Source organism: Hermetia illucens, chromosome 1, assembly GCF_905115235.1.
Source record: "Hermetia illucens chromosome 1, iHerIll2.2.curated.20191125, whole genome shotgun sequence".
NCBI lineage: Eukaryota > Metazoa > Arthropoda > Insecta > Diptera > Stratiomyidae > Hermetia > Hermetia illucens.
The window spans coordinates 160044122-160061513 of NC_051849.1; the positions used below are offsets into that span (position 1 = coordinate 160044122).

Consider the following 17392-nt stretch of genomic DNA (forward strand, 5'->3'; position numbering starts at 1 on the left):
ATGGTTAAAAATTTTATGGCGTTAAAAGGACTTGACCGCCACCATCCAAGTTGACGTCCTTAATTTTCTATTGCATTTTCATTTGCCATTCTCCGAGTGAAAATAGGAGCTGAGACTACATCGCTGCTATTGCGGCGTTTACCCCATGATTTTCCCTCAGGGATCGTCAGCGACCCTTGACGGGTGGCTTATCATACGGGGATGGACGTTCCCAAGGTGCTCGAGTAACTAGTTCTGACCTTCTAACTGACATTATACCTGGGTCCTAGGTAGAAGCCTCGAGAAAGTTTCTCGGTGAAGAGTGAACTGCTAATGACTAACGCACGCCGGAACACCCTGGGGACGACAAACACTCCTTTCCGACCTCGATGGGTGATGTGAACCTAACTCTGCCAAAGTAGTAGTTGTGGCGTGTATCAGGAATCAGCCTGATCCTGATCCTGATCGGGTAGTGTGCATTGAACATGTATTAGTAGACCGCGTTGTCCCAAGTGAGCATTGATCCGTCCGTGAGTTACGGGATGAGCTAAATATAGGTCAGGCCTCAGGGAACTAGCGTAAGAGTCCCCGAGGGTAGACATTGTCCTAACTAACTCCCTAGCACACAATGCTCCGATAAAAATGTCCATGGAAAACAAAAATTATATAACTGAGGAGACAGTAGGGATGGAGAAAAAGTTAGTTGCAATTGCCCACAGCTGCGCCCGGCGAAGGAAAGGAAAGGCCCATCAAGGAACAAGGGGTTGTAGGAGGCAGTTGTGAAGCGCAAACGAATTTCAGATTGCTCGTTGCAGAGAAAACTGGGAAAAAAACAAAGGGAGGAACGCGTATGAAGGAAACTTCACCGAGGTAGTATCCAGAGTTCAAAAGAAGAAGACTAAGAAAGACGAGAAATAATAATATGCCGCGTCGTTAGAAAAACCTCTTCTAAACCAACCTCGTGGCCAGCTCGGGTTATTAGACCGGCGCAAGGCAAGACCTTTGCGGAAGTCCTCTGCTAAATCTTTTATAAGATCAAGCTCAACGAAGTGTGATGAAGCCCTCGTCGAATTAGGCCCGAGGACAACAAAAGGAAGTAAATTCTCTGAAGCATTCTATGAGCTACTGGGAGCAACAGCTTTGGTTTTAAACGTAGAACCCACTTGCTCTCTGGAAAAAAGAGACCAACAAGCGCGCATGTTCGAAGGTAATCAATGCCCGAATTAGTATCATCTTTATGAACTCTCGCTATAGTGGAAGTTGCCAAGCAATACGCCAGGACGCTTCTAACCAGTGGAAAAATTATAATTGGTTGAATATTACGTAAGATACGATTTGGTGACACTCCCACTATGTTGTTAAGATTATGAACACACGTCTGCAACACGAAGGGTAACATGCCACATATGCGGCCAGGTAGATCTCAAAGCGAAACGAAAAGTAATGTTGCCTTCTATGCAGGAATCGTGACGCGTTTGCGGAGTACGTTGCGCAAACTGCGGGTTTGGAGTCTTTAGAGCAAAACTATAAAAAGCTAGGACGCGCCGTATCTTACAGATCAATATGCATGGCAGTGAAACCGCTCATGTGCTGCTAGCGCAGTTCGCTGCAGAGATAAAAGCTGAAAGGACGCAATTTCATGGCGCTCCGACATTTCCGGTACCGCTGCCATATTGGCTAGGACAATACCCACTTTAGGGTTCTTGTCCAAGGCCGAAGACACGACTATGTTTGGATTCGTTGTTTAGGGGCAAAGTTTTTCAAGGTCTATCTAACACCGAATGATGTCGCTGACGATCACGATGCCGAACTTTTAATGCAGGCTTTAGGCTATGGAGGACACTATCTTGGACACGGAAGGGCGAGTCCTGGTCGGGAGTAACTTCAATGTCAGGTTCCCTGAATGGAACATACCTAGCTCCAACTTCAGAAGAAAATAAATTCTCGAAATGGAGGCGAAAACAGGACTCATAGTTTTAAACATCCGATCCACCCCAACATTCCGATGCCCAGACTGGGAGGAAAGCATGGTGTCGCTAATGGGCGGGTGGCGAATTCTAAAAGGTTTCTCAGCAAGCGACTTCCAATACATTGCCTTCGAAGTGGTGGACGCAAACTATCGCCTCGCTGGGGCTCTTTCTCTGCGTCAAACGTCACAAAGGTAAACATCGGACGATTTGTCAAAGCTCTTGGAGGTGGTGGGCGCGCACTGGAAGGCATAATGGCGCTGTAGCTAACACTGTCGTAAATTCAGTTACGATCATGATAACGACGGCCTACGAAGCTTCCATGGCCAGAAGGACATCGGCGTGGCAAACCTTCTATGTACTGGTGGACCGTGGTAATTGCTGAGCTCTGGAAGAAATCCGCTGCTTGATACAACGTTTAAACGACCGGGAGGAAGCATTTACCACAATAGCAAAGTAAAGATCCAAATCCGAAAACTCAGCGCTCCGCGAAAACCCTATTTAGTTAAAGCTGAGGTGATGGACGATATTCTACGTGCACTATTCCCCCCGAATCCCGTATGGGTTTTTTCTATAAAAGAGTTGGAAGGGGCAGTATTCTCTATGAAAAATAAGAGGGCCCCAGGACCCGATAGTATCCCGACAGAGGTAAACAAACTAGTGCTCCAATATCGGGCGGACATACTGCTTGGCGCAATCAACGCTCTCTTGAAAGGGTTTTTTTTTCTTCCCGGTGGAAAGTGGCCTGCGCTGATCAACAAAGCGAAAGGCGACCCTAAGCTCGTCTATATACCGATCACCTAGTATGCATGACACAGCCGAGAAAATGTTCAAAAACTCGTCGGAAGACTCACTGAACGACTTTATTTAATCTCAGGATAGCTGTCTCCAGACAACATTATCGGGGAGATATAGAGGACCACTAACAGGTGAAGTCGTGCTGCGCATTGCGTTTGGGTTATTCCCTTTGCAAAGAAGATAGAGCCCGCCCGGTGGAGACGCCAGATAACAGGGGATTCCTTGAACTAACAGTTCCCTTCCTCCCCTCCCTTTGCGGGAAGGAATTCTCTGATTTGGAGGCTCCCCAAGGCGGGAGAACTCGGGCTAGCCCGAAGTAATATAACAAACGGTTCCAAGCTAACTCTCTGACAATGGGAAGTTATTTAGTTGGTAGTCCGACGCCGTACCATTACGGGAGTCTATCCCTATGTAGATAAAGGCATTACCTATAATTTTCACGTATTATTGATTAAATTATGGGATCATATGTCCATGAGAACCCTCAACACCCTTCCTTCCTCCATTACTTTCCAATATAGAACATAATGTGGTCCCGCTCCTAAGGCGTTTGGGTGCATTCAGGACTGTCGGGAGACTTATTCTTCCGGGAGCAATGCACTACTATCCCTACTTCGTTACACACATTGGCTTAACTTGCATATAATACTCAACGAAGTGATCCACCAAACAAACTTGTTGAATTGGTAATGGAAGATCATCCACATTTCCAACCCTGATAAAAGGTGGGTGGTATTCCCCTCCCTTCGTCCTCTACTAATCTGCGCCAAATGCTCTTAGGGCGACCCACTCGTCGGCTATCTTGGGAGATTAGATACCACTGCATGGGGTAAACAAAAATACAATTGTCACCACACCTTATATGGCATCCACTACCAGGCCTGTGCGTCGACCAAGTGCTTAGTTTGTAATAATATCAGGCCAGCGTACTCCGGGGATACGACGAAGACAAGTGTTGTTCAAGGCTTGGAGCCTTTGAGTCACAGTGGCTATCGAGCCCAACGGCTTTACTCCGTTTCAGTGCATTGATGGTCGAAATGATTTCTCTTCTGCTTGGAGGAACAACGGTGACTAACCGCTTCATCCACAAGACGAGGAACCTTCTTTTCATCTCTTCAGTTGCTCGGCATCGTGGCCGTTGACGTCCTTCACAACATTATCGAAAGCAGCAAAGATTTTTGACTATATGCAAGCTTATTCGTCATACGGTATACATTTCTGAAATCATTATATTCTATCTTCCGCTTCCCTGACCAGCGCAATAACAACTTCTCTTATCACGGGTACGCCACGCTGAACTACTCGGGATTTCGCTGAGTATCGAAGTTCGAGCCTGCGAGAAGTGGTGGACACAACACAAAAGAGAACGTAAACGGCCATCAGATGATGATCCCTTTCAAGACAGAAGTCAACGCCTCTCTTGTTGCACACATCCAGGATCCTAAATCTACCGCTAATCGCGAATTAGTCGATCTGATTGCTCGTACGGTGTCGGTCAATAGAAACCCAACTAGCCTTATGGTAGGGTCTGTACTCGAACAATGTGCCAGCAATGGTGAAGCTACGGAAGTTACAGAAATCCCCGAACCTCCCCGCTGGATTAAATTGCTCTGCCACGATCCGACGAGTAAATTTTGAGGTGCGGCAGGTATATAAAAACTGCTTCATGTCTCTATTAAAATTCATCAAAGAAGCGTTCTGTCACCATTCCTTCCGGTTCTTGTTATAGACATTATCACACTATCCTGAGAATGTTTCCCTAGCACCTCATAGAAAAGCTGATCTCGAGCAGCTTGTTAAAAAAAATGGAATAATCGCCTATGCAACACCCTCTCCCATTGAATCTGAATAAAAGAACATTTTTTACGACCGATCCCACTCTTTTCAGAGTCATTGGCCAACCTCGTCGGTGCGAAAGCAAGTATTTTTTTCGCAGTGATTTAAGAAAAAATGGTATGGTCCATTGAACCGCTCTACGCTCTGCAGCCAAGGTAACATGTAGTACGTCACCGATGACGAGATAAAAAACTAGAAGAACGTCACCGATAGCGAAAAAAAGTATCGGTGACAAAATGCAATCCTGCGGGACACCGCCTTGAAGTTCACATTCCTTTGATATTCTACCTCAATGCAGCACATGCCATTTTGGGCCGATGCATAGATTCATATAAATTGAGAACAAAGGTAAAAGATTATCGTTTTAGATCGTAAGATATCGTATCATTGTTCATGTAAGACGGTCACTAAATATTAAAACTGTATCGGTGACGCCATTGCCATTTTCTTGTCCTGAAAGAAACACCTACTATCAGTCGTTCGCTAAAGACAATTGTCTCATGCAAGCAGTTTTGTGTATCCCTGCCCACGACATTATCAGCTGCGTACAACGATCACATGCCTGTGAAGTAAAGACCAACTCCTCACACAAAGTCTATGTTTCGAAAACAAAAGAAATGGAAAGTTTCAATAAGTTAAGTATATTTTAACATAAAAATATAAATAGAAAGAATATTAGTTCGTAACCCGAAGCCCAATAAGTAGATAAAAATATATGACTTTAATACTGGATTAGGAGTAAACTGGAGCAGTATAACTAGGTCAACTACACATAAAACACATAATTAAGACGCGCTCTTAAACAAATGCGCCAAAAGTTCCGGATAAGTCAAGTCCATTTTGTATTTCTGCACAATATCCTGCACTTTTAATCTTCGTCGTACATGGGGTGGTTGGTAACTGAAACAAAACTAATGTCATAAAGGTCTATAAGTAAAAGTTAGAATGCCTTACATGTCATTATCCAACCGCCTACGCTTCGCCATATTATAGGCTGTTTGACGCACCAAATTTCCTACTACTCGACGACTTAGAACCATTCCATCGACCAATGGCGTGGCGAAGCTCATTCGACCAGGTGGTCCTTGAAGCTTGACACGCAATAACCCAGACTGGAGAGCATGCAAAAATATAACGTGACACTCGCTCGAACGTGGAATATGTCCAGAGAAAGGCTCCTCGCCCGTTCTGGTAAACGCTAGTAAGTCATCGATAGGAAAGTTGATGTGATCCTCGTAACTTTCCAACCAGACTAAAAGTATTTTGGCAGAAGACTGACCCAGTAGTGAATGTTTCGTTCCGCCTGTGGTACGCCGGCGCGGAGGAACGGGTTCCCTGCTTTTCTCCAGCTCGAGGGAGAGTGTCCGTGGCTTCTGATTCAAAGACGATTTTGAGATAGCGCTAATTCCTTGAGTTTGACTTGTTTGTTCGCTTAGACTCCGCTCATACCAGTTTCCTGACCCTGATTGGACACTATCACCCGATGAATGGGTAGAATTCAGAGACAAGCTACTTCCATCGATATTTTCATCGCGTCCATTCCATTCAGTCGGCACAACAAACGCAATTTCAGCACCAACATCAGCCCAATAAAGAACACGGTTCTCACCATTGAATTTCATTTCGTTTGAACGATTCTGGTTTGATTTTGGAGGAGAGCTTTTCAGTTGCCAACTCGTGTTCAAAAATCCAGTCCAGCCGGAGTGTTCATCAACGTCAACGGTCCAACCCAAAGTTTGTAGCATATTCCAAAAATGAGGATCTATTGTTCGCACGTTTTCGTCGCTCATATTGTCGATGATATCTTGATAACCACTTTGCCCAGCCTTGACGTAGAACACATATACTGTGTCATGTGTTCTTGGACTTACTTTGTCTAGAATACTCAAATCATGTGAAAATGTTGGCTTCTTCGTATCAAGTACAGTAAGCAACCGCGATCCGGTCGGTACATCGTTGGCATTTTGAGAGTCTTTATCATCTATCGACAAAAATCCAAAGTGAGAGAGAAACAGCCGCGCAGCTTGAAATTCATGACAAACTGAAGGAGGCACAGCTTCTTGAGAATGACTCAAACTGTCTTCGGAATTGTCAGTTTCCGCCCATGCAATTTTTTCGTATATTGTCTGGTTTTCAATCATCTGTGCCAGTCGATTAATTACATCGTTTCCGTACTGTTCGCGAATTGAATCAAAAGTTGGAATGGAATAGTCAGCTACACATGGTGACACCTTTTCGACGCCATCAGGGAAGAATTTTTGATCCAATTCGATGCGTTGTGGTGTATCACCCATAGGAACCGGACGGCCGGGATTCGGAGCATGATATTTCGTACCGGATTTGCTCCGCGGTAAATGGCGAAGCTGCATTGTCCAAGCATGACGTCCAAACGGACCGCGAATTAATACTATAATATATAGAAAATGATTTTAGTTCAATAGAAAATGATTGATTTTTTTAACGACAACAGTACAAAATTGAAGATTATCCAGCGGTAGAAGCTCAAGGAGAAATCGCTCAATCTAGAGAACATAAGGACTAAAAATTTTAAAGCAGCTCTCCTAAACATTGCTGAAAATATACTTTTATATTTTGAATCAAGCTTCAAACTTGTTATATGAAAGATAAGGTACATTTGGATAGCATGCATAGCGGAATAGAGAACATTTACAGGCGAAAACTGAAATGCTTGAATGGGTTTCGAAATCTTACATGTTACCGTCGGTTGAGGGTCCTGATCGTTTCCTAACGGTTCCTCCAACAGTGCCAAAATAGTCGAGTTCTCTGTTACAAAATACTTAAACTTCTGAATCGCCTGCTCAGTACTAATCGAGTTGCCGTTATCTGAGGCTGGTGTTGAGTTACAGTGCTTTATCAAAGCCACCTCATCCAATAACGACGAAATTGACTCCGGTCCACATTCGCTTGGGAAGTATCCAACTTGTTCTAGAATTATGGTCAACAAGTGTTCGGCTGCATCTCTTACTCGCATTGAAGCCGGTTTCAGCTCCTTGTCATCTTTGAATTTAGGAGCATCGCCAGCCTTTCCAACACTTTTCGAGCCCGATATTCCCAGCTCAACGACCTCCATTACGGTCGTAAGGCAATCTTTATCTTGCAACAAATACGGATGTTGCATCAACCATGCCGAAGTGCATTGAAACGCTGCAACAATAGTACTATGCAAGTCTTTGCTATGAGCAGGCGGCGGACGAGAACATTGATAACAAATATAATCGCAAATCCATTTTACGGCACGTTTACATTCCAAGGCGTCTGTGGAAAGTATCGTTAGATTGCCAAGTTCAATTTTAACTAATATTTCTAGAAAATTTGAGATAGATACATAAAAATAAGTAAGTATGTGTGCCAATTACCAGTTAATTTCCGTGCTGGATTAGTTTGGGGATGCAATTAAAAAATTGGTTTGAATAGAAATAGCGTGTGTGAACTATGCCAAATATTGTTTGAAAGCGTAAAATTTTGGATAAGAAAACTCACCAGAATCGCGAATATGCAGACGGGCCAAACCAGAAAGAAGCTCCAATGCCGCTAGTGAGACGTTCAAATCCACTTTCCATGATGAGATCAAACGGTGACAAACCAAATATGTGGCACGGACGAAGAGAGCATGAGCATTATCTATATTAAAAGTGAATTAGGACAAATTTTGAAGAAGGATATCTTATTTCCCATTTACAAAAGAAGATGATATTGGAAATTCTTGTAATCAAAGCCTTTCGGAGTCAAATCTTAAAGGAAAATAGATTTACTAGACTTTGATTTTACTAAGCGCCTCTGCTTCCAGTACTAAAAGCGCATTCAGATGGACTTGGGGTTCAGAAAACATGAACCCTAGTATGGATATTCGAGTATGGAATGAAACCTGACCAGTTGTTTACCGACCAATATCATGTCTCATATTGTAAACAGGAAAACAGACGACATATTACGACAACATTTCATCCCATATATTTCCACATTATTTAGTTGCGTGCTCAAATTTGCAAACAAGGACTTAATCAAAAAACCATTTGACGAACAAATTTTCCTCAAAACAATTCAAATTCGACAATGAATTATGCTCAAAACAGCAAATCAAAAACTACACATATAAATAACGTACAACTAAAATTTACCATAAATAGATGCAACTTCGTAATCTTGCAACAGCATATCAGCGGGAAAATCATCCGATATCGAGAGGCTAGGATAGTCGTGAGATAAACTCTCACGGCCAGCTCCAGCTCCTCCACCCAACGTTGCCGTGCTTTGGCCACCCAAACTTGAATTGCTGGCGCCACCCTCAATCGAGCACGAAGCCGATCTTTCCGAACAGGCTGAACGTAACGATGACGATGATATTTGAGACGAAGTGACAATGGCGATGTGACAAACGTACATGTATTACGTTTTATTTTTTAATAATGTTTGTTGATGTGACAGACAAGAGCAATACAATCATTAGAGGGTGGTTGGGATGATTGTTGAATGCCGATGATTTGTTGGAAGAAATTAAGGGAATAAAAAAGAAAAACAAAGAACAACAAGCATTAACAAAAATGGATTAATTCAAATAATAACTGTTAGTAAAAGAAGCGTGCTATCATAAATCGTATGGCACACATTAAAAATCTCTCAAATGATATGGAATATCAATGGCAATGGCTTCAAAATTTATAAAACTAAATATTACAATTTCCACATGAGTCAAAATACGCCATAGTTACTATAAAAATCATAAACTTCTCTTCTAATTCGAACAAATCATAAAAGATCCTCAGTGGATGACATTGTTCAATTTAATTTAAATGGCAAATAAAAAAATCAGGAAATCCCCCAAATACACAAAATTTTTGCTAACAAGTTCAACCCTTAAATGAATAACAAATAAAGTATGACTGCCATTCAATATAACAAATAGCCTCTGGCAAAGGGTTCCCAACTAGTAAATCTAATTTATCGAACCACAAAGTCATTTTGCTGATAAAAAAACACGCACGCCCTTAAGTAAAGACTTACAACTGAGGACTGAAAAACAACAAGCTGACAAAGATAATAAAGCAAATATTTCAAGTGAATATCGAATAATTAAAAATTATTGCATATTACCTGAGGAAATACTTTGGGTCTTACCTGAACTTAATAAATTAGTATCACTTGGTGGTGGTGATGTTTGTAAATTGCTGCCACCAATGTCATTATCCTCAAATGCGACCGCATCTTGTACAGTAAGCAATAGCCCTCCGAGGAGCATGTGTGTATTTTGGGCATCATTTTCAACTTGCAGAGCGTTCATTAAAATGTGTATTATTCGAGGCTTAAGTTGAATGAAAGTAATCATCCTGTAAGTGAACGAGAAAAAACTACTTACTATTTTCAAGGTTTTTATCCGAGGTTAACATGTCCGGTAAAAACTAAGTCAGTACCAATTGCCGTGTTATCCGCAAACGTCGAGAAAATATTTAAAGTAACCCCGATGTTTAAAGGAAACGCAAAATTGGTCCAAGTAAATGTTCACCAGCCTTCATAGTAATTATGGACATTTTCCAAGAATTAGGAAAGTAGCTTTATCCAATCATTCCATTAAGCATCGACGTTAAAAAGACTACAGAAATTCGAGGAGGTTATTTGATCTTAATCAATCACCATCCAGCAATCAAAGAGAGGATTGCATCATATTGGGACACCAAAACCTCCAGCTCAGAGCTGAATGATCACAGAGGTTTAGGATATAGACGTGACCAGTAAACTCTGGGTGTCAGGCGGCCCACAGTTGCAACTAACTTTTTCTCGGCAAAAAGGGGCTCTGCGAGATCGAGTCTAGGCTCAGATTCTCCAGCCATTCAATTGAGATGCAGTCATACGAGCAAACTACATTCCCCGGGTTGTGCCAAGGTTGAAGGGAGAAGGAGCACCCGGGGCAAACCAAACCGAGAGTGATCATCTAACGATCAGCAAAGAGGGTTTGGCCGGCACCGGCAAAGTCTTCATTTGCATCCAAGGCTATCGAAGTCAATAGGTGGGTATTGTAAAGGATTGTAACTCTCCAAGTGGTAAGAAATCACAGACTTTGAATCCACCCGCGACTTTGACACGGAGAAATTTGTGAAAGATGGGCTCTCCACTTTACTGTAAAACCTGCACCTGGTGTCTACGGCGTGGTCAGCCAGAAAAGATAGTACAGCAATTCCACTAATAAGAGGAAGTGGGAGCCTGACTACGGCCGACCTGTCGGTGACACTGTTTCCTAACTCTTCCAAAAAACCGGAAAGGAAGACTCGGCAAAAGAAAACTTCGGCCGCAAAGCAGAAGGGACTACAGGCTTGCCTGTCAGAACCTTCTCTTCCGCTTGTCCCCGGAAAAACGGAAGAAAGGGAAGCTAGTAATGTGGACGCAATTGGTCTAACTCCGGTGTGTGGAAACAGATCCATCCAGCCCGGAAACCGTGAACCTGAGAGCGCTCCCAACCGACGACAACGAAAGGCACTGCGAAAGAAGGCGAAGTTTCTTGGGAATAAGGACATGGGCGTTGCTACACCACAGAGTATAGCGATATCCAGAGAGGCGAAAGATGAGGACAAGCTGGTAACCCTGGTGAGGTCCACACTGAACGCAGCAGACTTGTCAGTTAGCGGCGGTTTTCATATTAGACTACACTTTTGTCTACAAACATAAAAGTTAATCAAATTAATCTGCAGCATGTCAAAGCCACTTCCTATCTACTGGCAGCAAGGCTGGCAAGGTTGTAGGACTGCCCTTATATATTTCTGGTTCAAGAGCCATGAGTTCGTTTTAACAAAATCAGTGGTATTGGATCAGTAAAGGAGGCTAGGATCTTTTTGGATGAAAGATCCTCGAGACCGAGGGCCTGTGTTCTGATGGCAAATTGTTAGACGCAACCATGCTGAGACAATTCTATACCTAGGACCTTGTTGCGGTCACTTACAATACCAAGTTACCTCATAGTTGTCTCTGCTTACTTACTTACTTACTTACGCTATGATTGTTTGTGTCCTCCACCGACGCAAGAACTAAGGGATCTGGGTGTATGCAAAATCAAGCGGCCTTGAACTCTTAACAGGCTGTGATGGAAACGCTCAGCACTAGAGTAGTAGCAAATGCAATCTTAGAGGAGAGGAGCTGTTTGATAATATCACTTCATCTGGTCTGATGACTACAATGTCATTATCCTCAAATGCGTAGGGCACTCCCTTATGTTCGTGGGGCCTAGAAGAAGTGAAGTAATTGACCTAACCATCTGCGCTTCAAAGTTGTTAGAGTTGGGGTCTCACTCTCAGATCACCGTTACTTATTATTTAGTCTGATTATTGCAGACGGAATCCTAGGAGAACCGATTGGACAAAGTTCAATGTTCTTCTAGGCGACAAATTGGAGCTTCCTAGGCGACTGACGACTCCTTCGGCGATAGAAGAGCAATTAGAAACTCTGAATCGCACACTTTCAGAGTGCTTTGCAGAGGGTTAATCTATTTCCCCTTCCTTGGAAGTACACCACCCATGAGAACGGGTCTCAGGAGTCTGAGGAAAAGAATTGGCGGTTTCTGCAACGTTTCACCACGAAGATGTTGCAAGGGGAATTGGGACACTGCGAGAGCGGTTATTACCAATGCTATACTATAATTTGAACACTTCAAAGCACCTGGCATGGATGAAGCACTAAGGGCAACTTCTAAGAAGTATTTTTCGATGATGTGTTCCTCTGGGCTACGTGCCTTCCTCTTGGCAGAAGGTGAAGACAGTATTCATACCTAAGCCTGTGAAAGATGGCTATTCAAATCCAAAGAACTTCAGGCAAATCAGCTTGACATAATTTTCGCTGAAATGTCTGGAGACTGGTGGGCGTCACATTCGCGAAAAGGCGCTTAAATCGCACCCACTAACTGAAAACTAACATGCTTACCAACGCGGAAAGTCCTGTGAATCTGCCCTTCACTTTTTTGGTTTGAAAGATAGAGGACGCAACTCTGAAAGACTAGTACGCGATGGGGGTGTACGTGGGCATTGAAAGGACGTTTGACTGTGTGCCCTTTCAAAAAATCTGTGATGTTGCCAGAGAGCATGGTGTTGATGAAGCTTTAATTAAGTGGATTTACGCTATGCTAACGCAGAGATTGTTGTATGCTGAAGTGGGTGTTGATCGCTAACAACAGAAGCGACGAAAGGCTGCCCCTAAGGAGGTGTGCTATCGCCCCTGCTGTGGAGTATGCTGATCGATTCACTACTATGCGAACTGCAAGAAATGCCAATACACGCTCAAGCTTGTGCGAATGGCATGGCTGTGCTGATTGTTGGTCGGCATCTCGGAACGGTGTGTAGAAATACACAACGCGCCGCTGGATTCTGAGGCAGGAACCTACCTCTCGAACAAAAACGATAAGTGGGCTTTTCCCTTGGGACCATATATAGTACAACGGTCTGTCAGGCTCAAATGTATCCGATCATGAGGGCGGCAACCTGGATGACTGACGTGCGGTTAAAGGGCAGGCGCATCGCAACCTGTAGTGATAGTCAAGCTGCATTGTGGCCATTGAGCAGTCGTTTGATCACTTCAAAAATCGTTCAGGAATGTAAAAATCGATTGGGCACTGTTTCTAGACTCAACACGGCAAAACTACTCTAGGTACCCGGTTATTTTGGCGTAAAGATGCTGTAGCAAAACAGGATTCAATTTCCCCACACCCGGACCAAAACCCGCAATTGAGGGATCAACAGTAGCAGCAGGCTAATGTTACTATCAAAAACTCCGTACAAGCTTCCCATAATGACAGGTTGCTAAGCCTTAATGTTACTAAACACACTAAACTTTTCCTGTCAGAACCAAACAAACACAGGGCAAAGTTTATTCTGTCGAAAAGCAGGAAAACTTGTAGAAGTATTGTTGACAGATCATAATTCACTAGCCAAGCATATGTTCAGAACAGGAATTCTTCAATGATAGGTGTTCATCCTATAATGAGGAAGCGGAATCCACAGAAGATGTGCTACAACTGCAGTGGGTAGCATCACATCCACTAACGGAAATCCTGCGATACAAAAACGAATCTGGGATATTCCGTTAGACGGTCTGAATGTTCAGAGGCTTTGCCTCTCCCCCACCTCAAACTCACATGCACACATAGATAAGGTGCAATATTTCGGGACTATTAGAATTTCTGGTACAAAGCAAACTGCGGATCCTCAACTTGAGTAATGAACCCACGTTTTCCAATACGATCAGGCGAAAGTCATCGACATCACGGCGTCTGAAAGTGGAAGGTATTGAACGATATCATACTCTCAAATCATCGACATGAATTCACCTTCAATCACCCCATTTCGGAATTTGCGTCCGAATTACAATCCCTAGTGCACATCGCAACCTGGAATTGACAAAATGACTCAGATGATCACAACTAGTATCAGAGAAGCTTTCGAATAGAACTGTCTACTCAATATACCAAAGAACGGCAAAACACCAGAATGGAACTCTGATTTTGTTCTCGACAAGGGGACTCGTCAACCGAACACTAAAATCTAATTCAACTATTGGGTGGAATCAGTACAAAGCTCTAAAGAAGAGCATAAGGTCGGCTAAGCAATAATCATGGAGACGCCTGTGCAAAGGGACTAATTTGCTTGAGACAACCTCGAAGTTAAGTAGATCCTTGTCAAAGAACGTAGCCAGCAGCTGAAAGCGGAGAGTATACAAAAAGCATGAAGAAACGATAAACCATGGAAAATAGTTTCACTTGACCGATTCAAATGTGTATTTAACTCGTTCCGTGGATAAAAGTCCTGGGCCCGGATGGCATCAAACTTGCTCTAGTAATAGAGGGAATGGATGCCTTAGATCTACATATTAGGAATATTTAACGCTTATATCCCAATTACCTGGCATGATGTAAAGGTGACATTTATTTCCAAACCCGCCAACAAACCTACACGGACGCAAAAAGTTTCCCACCGATCAGTCTAAATTCCTTTCTACTCCTATTGCCCCTCTAACTAAAAGTGATTATACTGATACGGCTAGTGATGACTGCTGCGGTTCTAGCGGTAGCCGATTCTTCACATCGGAAGGAAGCTCAGCATTTGAACATTTTTAATATTTAATATTTAGATGCCTGAGTTTTTTAAAGAAAGTGAATTAAGAATGGACAAAGCTTGGTCATACAATGTGAGAAGAATGTTTCAATGATAAGAAACAACATTGACTATTTGTAATCTTTACAAAATCCTATAATTAGAAATATTGAATCAAAATGACTATACAAACCTGTCCATGGGCCCATTATTCAAATCTCGAATCGGCAACGTCTGAAAATGCAAAGGCAATGCCAAAATCGACAGCAAAATATTAATCGAAGCACGCCTCAACTCCGTCTTGTTAAATGGAATCGCATCTGACTTGATTTTCAAATCTTTTTCAGGCAAGACCAATTCCAGTGCTGAAATAAATCCTGGCAAAAGCACATGAATCCCGTCCAAATCCAGACGAAATATGTCAGCCGAATTATAGAGGATACTCGCAAGTGTCTCATCACATTCTTTCGATTCCGGTATTCGCAAGCATTGTTGCAATGCTACATAGAAACGTGCCAAATACACTGGGAGGATTTCTTCCCCAGTTTTCTTTGCACAGAATATTCGGCAAAGAGTTCCAATTGCTTCTGCTCGTCCAGATTCGTATTTGTCAATTGTAAGACCCGGTGGAAGGTTGGAGTTGTCGGTGAGCGAGTTGGGCTGTGAAAGCGAGATGCTGCCTTTTCGATGCTCCATAATCATTGAGGATGGTCGACGACTGGCTTCGGTAGCTTGTTCTTGAAGAAAGAAAGGAGAGAAAATTTAGTATTGAAAAAAATGAATGATGAGATATAGCATAGGATGAAATAAAACTGTTTATTATTGCTTTTAAGAAGCGCGAAGTTTTCGATAACTAGATAACTATTCAGGTATTATTATTTCTAGCAAATCGGCTAGAGTATTCATTAACAGATCCTAAGGATGATTGCAATTACTGGATAGAGAATTGAAATCAGGTGTGTAGAGGCAAAAAGAAACGACCTGCTCAGGTTAGTGCAGCAGGCCAACTTTTAGACAACAAGAACCTTTCAAGCAGGCATTGCACCACACCTTAGAACTTTTCTGCTGAGATTGAAGAGGTGATAGTATGCAGTACCCGCTTTCAAGATTCTGTTTATAATTCCGATAGAATGTACTGAAATTTTCAACAGTAACTAAGAAATGAGCAGATGAAAATCAAGTTTTCTGTTATAGTTGTGGTTTACCAAATATTCGAAGGCCCAAATGCCGCATTCTAGAGCCCAGTCGCAATCATAAGAACGTTTCAAATTCCAACGAAAGTAATTGCGCTGTCGGTTAAGTTAAGCAACCCCGAAGGTTGCGATCCTTCAAGTATAACTTTAGAAAAAAGTTGAACCCACTGTTATTGAATTTAAGACGGCAGTATTATCAGGATGTTAAAAAGAACGGATTTTCTGATCAATCCAATTGACGACGGTTATGCCAGCATTGGCCGTATTGATTCTGCTACTCCACAATTTTCACCAAGTGACCCAGAAGCAATACCCAATACTTAGGTGAAAATCTCAAATCTGAGGATCTAAGGATAAATAGACACCGCAGCCACAGCAAAATGGAGTTTTGTAAAAAGAATGCTAGCAGCGGAAAATATAAGTGGGAGAAATTGCCGATCGGACTCATGATAATAGAAAACGCGATTAGCCACTCGACAAGTGTCAAGTGACATCAAGTTCCATTGAACCCTATGCTTCATACTTATTCCAATCTTACAGAAAACCTACATAAACATGACACGCCAACGAACAACAACATTCGAAGCAGAAGGCTTTGCAGATAAGTCTAACCCCATACGACATCGATAACGACACTAGGAAGTGAGTTAAACGAAAACGAAAAAACTTCCTGATGCTGACACCGAGAATCATCGAGCAGTTTCGCGCATTTTCTTCGCCAGGGACTTTAGTGATGAAACTATGCAAAGTGTGATTGTGACTCGATACATGTAAGCTGATTAGCGCCGCGTATCCGTTCCGCTTTTTTCGATATTTTCATTCATCTTCGAAAGGCTGCAATTATTTATAACGAACTGAGATATAAAGATGGTTGCCATTTGCCCCTAAATAGAACATAGCGCGTCACCCACATGTATGAACCATTCACGTCGGCTTGATGAAATGCGTTTCAGATCCGTGCAGGGCCTTCTGCAAAACTTCTTAATATGTGACCCATCCGTTGCTTTTTTCACCTTCTCATCAACGAGTCTACGGGTATCTGGCCGGCGCGCCGATGAAGTTCTTTGTTGGTAACTGTATCAGGTCAGAATACCATGATGACAAGACTCAGAAACAGAAGACTTAGAGCTTTCGAGTAACAGTGAAGGTTCCCTGATATAGCAGAACAGAGAGAATCCTGCAGAACTGCCTCAACATGATGTTGTTGTTAAAGCAGATACATTTCCAGATATCAGCCAAAAAAGCAAAGGCGGATGTTAGTAGTAGAAATAATATCAAGCCCTTTGCCCCATTTGAAGCTTGGAGTTTTCAAATAACAGTGGTGGTCGCAGACAGAAAGCATTGAAGCGAAGCACCTTCAACATTTTCAGATTCGTCAACACAGCGAGGAGCGACATAAATTTGGATGCAGCCGTCAACAAAAACAACGGTTCCTAGATACACGAATTGATCAACGGCTCCAATGGTTTGTCCATTAATGCAGATGGGAAGAGTGCGATAACCAGTCACATTGAGAATTTTGAATTTTGTTGGT

At 42.7% G+C, this 17392-nt stretch overlaps 1 protein-coding gene across 10 annotated transcripts in view; it reads right to left on the reverse strand.

Moving 5' to 3' along the window:
- Positions 1-5203: 5203 nt before the first annotated feature.
- LOC119647302 (ral GTPase-activating protein subunit beta) overlaps positions 5204-17392 on the reverse strand; it is a 37365-nt gene continuing 25176 nt past the window's right edge. For 4 of the 10 annotated variants that reach the window (XM_038048207.1, XM_038048206.1, XM_038048212.1 and 1 more), the window contains 7 exons: positions 14859-15402; positions 9717-9925; positions 8720-8920; positions 8082-8222; positions 7293-7856; positions 5535-6987; positions 5204-5480 (listed from right to left, as the gene is read on the reverse strand). In XM_038048207.1, the coding sequence (XP_037904135.1) occupies positions 5366-5480; positions 5535-6987; positions 7293-7856; positions 8082-8222; positions 8720-8920; positions 9717-9925; positions 14859-15402 (3227 nt within the window). In that variant the 3' untranslated portion in view covers positions 5204-5365. Of the gene's footprint in view, positions 5481-5534; positions 6988-7292; positions 7905-7957; positions 7973-8081; positions 8223-8719; positions 9627-9716; positions 9926-14858; positions 15403-17392 lie in introns of those variants that run through there. The other 6 variants (XM_038048211.1, XM_038048213.1, XM_038048205.1 and 3 more) reach the window with 4 other exon arrangements.